Below are 8,305 nucleotides of genomic sequence, written 5' to 3' on the forward strand. Positions count from 1 at the left end.
TAAGTATTATTGCAACAACGTAAGAGAGAATGCCTGGAAGGAAATAAGCAAGGAAATGAAAAATCAAACAGGTTAGAATATTCAATTTTGTGGTGGATTAACAGTAATGTTGTGGACAAATACACTTTACGGTTTTTAATTAATGTTTAGGCCATCTCGATTAACGACTTCACCCTGTCACGGCCCGCAAATTACTGCATTAATGTTTTATCAAACCATTCATTGTTTGCTTTATGTTTCCCACGTAGAATCTTGTTCGATTCTATTCCGTTAGATGGAACGGTGGAGTGAAAATTTCGACAAGGTGAGAGTGAGCATCTGGTGTCCATGTTGTCATAGCATGACGTCGTATGGCCTTGGCAAGCCCGCACAGGTTCCGTGACACCAGCGACACCGTGAGCGCGCGAATGGTCTAACACGGTGCAACTTGCGCGGAGACTGGAGGGTTATAACCATGGGCTGCTTTGAGATGACGTTTTCTATCTCAAGGGGCTCAAAAATCTGAACTGTTGAACTGGGAAATATATTTACAAAAGAACACTTTAAATGGGGAAAAAATATACATATATCTTAATGCAACTGATCACAGGGACCAAGAATATCACACTTCTTAGGCAGGAAAACTTTTTATGCGGGAACTTCTTAAGCGAGTTTCATTGTAATTGCACTGTAACGTCTAGAACGTTACAATGTTTTTTTAACACTTTTCTGTGCACTATTGTTATGTTACAAGCCCCAGCGGAATAAGTTCTCTCGTGTTTTTTCACCTGTTGTAATACTCTCTTTTCATAGAGTTTCACTGTACCCGTGGATATATCACGTAAAATCTCCTTATGTCGGAAAATCATATCTAATGTTTCCATTTCTCTGGATAACTTTTATTCGTGTGTTCAGTAGTATGTTTTCTCGCTTAACACGTTCATTTTCCTTGTCCCCTGCAGAAACGTTTTACTGTATTCGAGCCATACAATAAGCTTCTGGGAAACATATAAAATCAAAAGAATTGCATGTGGGTGGGCCGATGATCAGAAACCATTGGACAATTCCAAGATGTATTGTGGAATTTTTCAAATACCTTGGGTCCAGTTGCTGGGATGTCTCACTAGGCTTTGAAGGGGTTGATCCACATACCGAGGAATCACCTGTACAATCTTGAGAATTAATGCATAGGCTACAGGTCTCATGTAATTGTTCCATTCCTGTTAACCGGTTGTTCCCAGTTTTCTCATCTTACTCGCTAGTTTCAGTTTTCAAATTAAAATTTATATGTTTGTATACTTGTCCTATTTGGCAACCCAGAGTTGTATAGGTACGTCATTTCATTTAACTTTTCTTTTCAGTTCAAAAATCTGGTAAGTTTCAATTCTTAATTCACACTAGTGCATTAAAGTACCTATTGAAAGGTGGGAAAGTGCCAACTGCAGAACGGCCAATTTATTTTCATTATAGATTCGCTTCGATAACATGCAACCCTTGTGAGGAAAAGCTTCTCATGTACTTATGTATTGTATATGAGGCTGTTTTTGTTGTGCTAGTCAAGTGTTTAATTATTGCAAGTTTGTTTCTTGTTAATATGTAGTAATGTAGCATTATTAAGTTCGTATTTAGAATTTCTATTAATGTTCATGTTTTAGTTAACTGTTAGGTGCAATGCTTCATAGGCTTCTAAAAACTTGTATTTTCATGTTTATATTGCATAGTCTTCAACCTCTACGCAGCCCCAACTTTCATTCAAAGTTTGCTCAATCTTTCCATAAAAAACTTTCGCACACAAGGTAGACAGCCACGTGTGGATGACTAGACCTACAGTTATTGTCATCACATTATATCCTTTGCTGTGATCGCCGCCGATACCATGCATGGAATTTTTCTCAAGCTTGACAATGGCATGCCGATTAGCCCTAGAACTAGTGTTAGTAGTTTCATACTTTAACCCTTTCCCACAGACAATCGACTCGCTGTGTGGCGAAACGTGGAGTAATTTGCTTGTCAGGTGTGGTTATGGATTACCGTCACTAAAAATAATTTACCGTATTTACGCGAATAATATCCTCATATTTTTTAAAAAATATTGAGGCATGAAATAGGGGTGCGGGTTTTATTTGAGTCAACGTTGGCATTTTTTCAAAATCAGCCTTTCTAAAGTTAGGGTGCGGGGATTATTCGGTGGCAGGTATTATTCGCGTAAATACGGTATTCTATAATCTTGCAACAGGGGAAAATACACTATAATTATTCTAAAATGATACGATGAGATCACCTAAATTACATGGAGGAACCCTCCACCTCCTACCCAGTTCAGTATGGTACATCAGGAAGCAGCCAATATGGTGCAAGGTTATGTCAAATTGCTTGTACAAAGTCAGTGTGAATACCTCAACCTTATTTTCTTGGTAATGCAGAGAACACAGTATTTCACCCTGAATCCACCAATTTATCTTTGGGATCTGTTGAAGATATTCAGATAACAAATCATACCACCTCTCAGGCATACAAATGACTGTTGTACTGAATAATGTTGGAAGAAACATTTGGCACCAGTTGGAAGATTTGCAGTACCCGTTGTCAGAAACTGAATTAGCTGGAGGATTGAAAGTGACAATTATTATTTGTCAAAGTAGGCCTAATAATTTTTAACAAGGGACGGTACCTGAATGAGCATCTCCTGTCCCGTGCAATATATTTTGATTTCCCTCAGGTTCATCTTCAGTGCCAATTGCTTCCCACATAACTTTTATCATCCCTATAAATTTCAAACTCGCTGTCATTGCATTCGTTAACATGTAGATCTAATTCGTAAAAAATATCCTCTTAGCTGATGTTTATATGCAGTAATGTTGCTGTGATGTGTTTGCATTGTCAGCTGTGTGCTTTATCTAAGAAAACATACCAAAACATTTTATTTTAGAATTCTTTGCAGGTCACTTGTATCTAGGAACCATAGGAGATTCGCTGGTTTCAAGAAGTTATACGTTCAGTCAACGGATAGTAGAAGTAGTCTGTGTGAAAGTCGATATGCTCTACTACACAAACCACGGGAGACTGTGCGAATCCAGTACCCTTTTCTATGCAGCCTATGCGAAAGAGTTGATCACTGCTTGTACTTGACCTCAATTTGCTTCCGCACTCGTTCAGTCGTATCACACAAAATATTTAACAGTATCAGCCTTCAACATGATTTAATATTGATTACAAACTCCTGTTTGTCATCTAGCTCTTTTAGGAGCAGGAAATTATTCTCAAAATGGTAAGTTACCTTTGCCCTCTTATAGATTCCTTTTCTTTTGTCTATTTAGGAATTTGCTTGTTTCTCACACAGTTCACTTCAGTGGTAGACAATCCAAATATTACAGAACTTACAGAAAAAGTTTCCGTCACCAGCAGTGAACATTTAGTCACAAGTAGTGTTAAAACAGTTAAAGATTTTGATCTCTTTACTCACTCATCCAAAGTAAACTACACGTCATGATGTGCAGTTGCACCTTTCTGCCAAATGCTAACACATTTACCGGTATTACTAAAATAATGCTGGTGTTGCACTTTTTTTTTTTCCTCCAGTGTACGCCTGCCGGACGGTTTAAATAGCTAAAACAAGGAGAAGTATGATTTAACCAAATTTTCCATTTTAAGTTAGCCTAGATCTAGATCTAAAAAAGGCATTCGATAGTGTTGATTGGACCAAGCTATTTATGATTCTGATGATGATAGGGATCAGATACCGAGAACGAAGAATTACCTACAATCTGTATAAAAATCAGTCTGCAGTGATAAGAATCGAGGGCTTTGAAAAAGAAGCAGCAATCCAGAAAGGAGTGAGGCAAGGCTGCAGTTTGTCCCCTCTCCTTTTCAATGTTTACATAGAACAGGCAGTAAAGGAAAGCAAAGAGAAATTTGGAAAGGGAATCGCAGTCCAAGGAGAGGAAATCAAAACCTTGAGATTTGCCGATGATATTGTTATTTTATCTGAGAATGCAGAAGATCTCGAAGTTGCTGAATGGTATGGATGAAGTCTTGGGTAAGGCGTACAAGATGAAAATAAATAAGTCCAAAACAAAAGTAATGGAGCGCAGTCGAACGAAGGCACGTGATGTAGGAAATATTAGATAAGGAAATGAAGTCTTAAAGGAAGTAGATGAATATTGTTACTTGGGTAATAAAATAAGTAACGATGGCAGAAGTAAGGAGGCCATAAAATGCAGACTAGCACAAGCAAGGAAGAGCTTTCTTAAGAAAAGAAATTTGCTCACTTCAAACATTGATATCGGAATTAGAAAGATGTTTTTGAAGACTCTCGTGTGGAGCGTGGCATTGTATGGAAGTGAAACATGGACGATAACTAGCTCAGAAAGAAAGAGAATAGAAGCTTTTGAAATGTGGTGTTCCAGAAGAATGCTGAAGGTGAGATGGATAGATCGAATCATGAATGAAGAGATACTGAATCGAATTGGTGGCTAAATTTGATGAGAAGAAGAGATAGAATGATAGGACACATCTTAAGACACCCAGGACTTGTTCAGTTAGTTTTTGAAGGAAGTGTAGGTGGTAAGAACGGTAGGGGTAGACCAAGGTATGAATATGACAAGCAGATTAGAGCAGATGTAGGATGCAATAGTTACATAGAAATGAAAAGTTTAGCACCGGATAGGGTGACATGTAGAGCTGCATCAAACCAGTCTATGGACTGATGACTCTAACAACAACACAAGTTAGCCTAGAAAAATTGGTCTATTTAAGAAATGTAGGACCTACATTTTAAAATAAGAGAAAATTAAGTCATATGTAAACATTAAGAGTGCTAAAAATAGAGATACAAAATATCGATAATACTGCTAAAATGTACTTACTATGCAAAGTTTCAGCTGTTCAAGATCTATTTGTTTATTTATTCGTTCATTTTCAATTCCCCTCATTCAGCTCCTGCCAGGTTGGGATCTTTATGGCTCTTTTCCATCCACTATTTTTACCACCATTGTTCCTCTTGTGTTCCAATCCTGGTTTCTTCTAATTATACTATTTTTGATCATTTTCAAACCCCTTAGTCTGGGTCTTCATCATCTGCTTTGGCATCCTTCCCTCCTCCATCCACTTAACACGTCCAAGATCTTTTCAATCAAAATGTAATGTAGTAGCGTACTGTCACTACCTCCAGTCTTTAATGATGATGGTATGCCATATTTTGGTACAATTTATTTCTATTTCATAATAATTTCTAATCAAATAGTCAAACACACAACAGTTAGTACGGGAACAGATAACCAAGATACCAGATGCTGAGCACAGATTATGATGGTTTGTTTACAAAGCAAGCAGTGGTGCATAGTTGGCTGATGGGAAACCATAAATTTTATTTATTTGAAATAATTTTCGCCCAGTCATGTTGTAACCATGAAACTGACCTCACAGGTACTGTGGATGTAGAGATAGAGTAACAGCATGCCGCACTTCCCATTCATGAACTGATGAAACTATGGGGAGAAATTTGAACCTGTGTATAAATTGATCGTAACATTACAGTTGAAACCAGTGCATTGAAAAATCACTGGTTGCCAGTTCTTGAGTTAACGAAGAACATTCGTTCACCTTGGTGATAATGGCACACCCCTCTCCCAAACTCACCCTTGTTCAGTGACAGGTGGCTGTAGAAACGCGGTCTCTGAAAAATGCCAGCCGGTGGAAACTTAGTTATGAATAGTTTTCTAAAATTAACCTGAATGTGTCCCAATTTTGTAAAAATGTCCTGAATTGGTACTTTCAAGACAGCCTGCTGTGTAAATTGCAGTTTGTCAGGAACAGGGATACTACCAACAAATTTAGGGGAAGTTACGATACCCGAATATGAAATCCCCTTGGTCACTTATTGCCTGTGAAAGAATCTCAACTTTATCCTGCTCTTTATCACTACTATTTACTTGCTTTCTCTTCTTTTATGCCTGCATAGGATCACTTTAGTCAGTCCATCGTTCAGGTCTCTTTGAAGGGATTGTTCGGGCTTTGCGGTCCTCCCAGTACTTCTTCAGATGCTCCGATCTTTGTGCCCTTTCCTCCGTTGAAAATATGCATGTTGGTTTGTTTCGTGTAAAGCGGGGGTTTGTATTCTTGAGTTTTTGTATTCAGTTTTATTTGTGGTCTTCTGTTGTAAGGCCTATTTCCTTCAGATCCTCTCTGTCTTCTCTGATTCATTTACATCCTGTTGTGGAATTTTTTGAGACGAGATTGTGTTGTGCTAGTTGTTTCAGAAGTCTCGAATCCTACACCCTCATGATATGTCCAAAGAATCCCAGTTTCCTCATGCGTAGTATCTGTAATGGGTTCAGACTCTTTGTACATGACTTTGTTAGGTATTAACCGCCACTGTCCATCTTTCTGGTATTTTTCATTGATGCAGATTCTTCCAACCCTCCTTTCAATTTTCTATTACAATAAAATTCTTTCTTGGCATCTACCCGCAAAGAAGGCAAATATTTCACAACATGAAAACCAGTTTGACCCTACAAGAGAGGTGAATAAACAAAACAGCATTGTTACATATAGCAGTTTTTCCCAGATTCCATTCCTGATGATAAGCAATAGATGTCATTTCTTATCATTTTAAACAGAAAATTAAGCCATAAAAATGAAGATGACCGGGCGAGTTGGCCATACAGTTAGAGGCGCGCGTATGAGAGCTTGCATCCAGGAGATAGTGGGTTCGAATCCCACTGTCGGCAGCCCTGAAGATGGTCTTCTGTGGTTTCCCATTTTCACACCAGGGAAATGTTGGGGCTGTACCTTAATTGAGGCCACGGCCGATTCCTTCCAACTTGTATGCCTTTCCTATCCCATCCTACCCATAAGACCTATCTGTGTCGGTGCGACGTAAAACCACTAGCAAAAGAAAGTGATGATGCACATGAGCAAGACCGTACTCAGTTGAGTTTAGCTATTCTTGGTACTTCGATCGGCAAGGTTTTTCGTTAATGTATTTTCTTTCTGAAGAGGCATCTTTTGCTCCATTTTGCAAGTTCAAGCCTGAAGGTTGACTTTATTCCTAAACCCATTCTCGTGACTAGGCCAACAACTAGATTGATTGGATAATGATATACACCATACAAGGAATTGCTGTGATGAACACATCTTTCGGGTCAGATAAATCATGATGATATCTTTCCCAACATCTACTGAGCAAGAGTATTTAGTATTTCCTTAGATATTAAAATTTTAAATGAACATTCCTTAACACCATTTCTGCACTCTTTCAGGGATCGTTCTCGTTCTCGTTCTGCGAGCAAAGAACCCAGCAAATCCCAGTCTCGCAGTCGTTCCAAGTCGACAGGAAACAATGAAGATCAATCACCTGAGAAGAAGGATGACTGATTTCTGTGTTTGAAAGATTTAATTTTTTATGTAATGCCTAATTTGGTATTGACTGTATGTAGTTGGGACACTGGTATCCATCACTTCTTCTCTCAGATGAAAACTAATCTATATAAAGTTTAATTTGAATTTAATGCTTCTGCAGTTCACTAAGACACCCTTTGTGTGTGTGAATCTTACTATTTTCACTAAGAGCATTGGTTGGATGATGAAGTGATTGAAAACCACTCCAGGATTTTGTATCCTTTCCTGTTCACTACAGTTTTCTCCCATTTTGAAAAAGAATCAATGATTGACAAGTTTGTCATGATATTTCAGCAAGGAAGTAGTTTAAAATGTCTTCTTTATAGCTGATTTATGTATATAATATCCAATCCTGAGGTAATATGAGATTAAGCTAACCTCATTCCTTTCCGTTCCATCTTGTGAAAAATATAGCATATAGAAGGGAAGGGATAAATTCCTCACTTTTCCCTTTGATTTGCTTAGAATTACTTCAAACCTGTGGTGTTGAGTTGAACATTGCTGATTGACATCTTTTTAGCAAATGTTATTCCAGAACTAAATCCATTTATCAGTGGGCTCTTAGCAATTTTTGAGAAGGGGTATTTTTAACCTTGAAAAACCTCGTAAACTGTACATGTATGGCACATGGTCATATGTGATCCTTTGTAAGCTTTGTAGTTCAGTGACTTGTTTATGAAAATAAAAAATGTGAATTTAATGTGTAAATAATTGTTTACTCTTTTATTTTTCCAACCTCTCTTGCCTCTTGCTTTTCATCTCTGGATCTTAATTATGTATGTAAAATGAGATTTAGGTTGCTCATTTTAATTCCCTCATCGCTACAGGGACAGCTGTACAGTTACAGTAGAACCTCGATTTTACGTTCTCGGAAACTACGTTTTCCCGTATTATTTGTTCAAATTACGAGGTCCCGTGAGCATCCTGA

The 8,305-nt window shown here is 37.9% G+C and overlaps 1 protein-coding gene across 6 annotated transcripts in view; it reads left to right on the forward strand.

Annotated features, from left to right (window-relative positions):
- Positions 1-8,088, forward strand: part of LOC136882199 (serine-arginine protein 55) — a 202,459-nt gene extending 194,371 nt beyond the window's left edge. For all 6 annotated transcript variants that reach the window (XM_067154760.2, XM_067154759.2, XM_067154757.2 and 3 more), the window contains exon 11: positions 7,239-8,088. In XM_067154760.2, coding sequence (XP_067010861.1) covers positions 7,239-7,353 — 115 coding nt within the window. In that variant the 3' untranslated portion in view covers positions 7,354-8,088. The remainder of the gene's footprint in view (positions 1-7,238) is intronic.
- Positions 8,089-8,305: the final 217 nt, after the last annotated feature.

The sequence above is a fragment of the Anabrus simplex genome, chromosome 10 (genome assembly GCF_040414725.1).
Source record: "Anabrus simplex isolate iqAnaSimp1 chromosome 10, ASM4041472v1, whole genome shotgun sequence".
Lineage (NCBI taxonomy): Eukaryota > Metazoa > Arthropoda > Insecta > Orthoptera > Tettigoniidae > Anabrus > Anabrus simplex.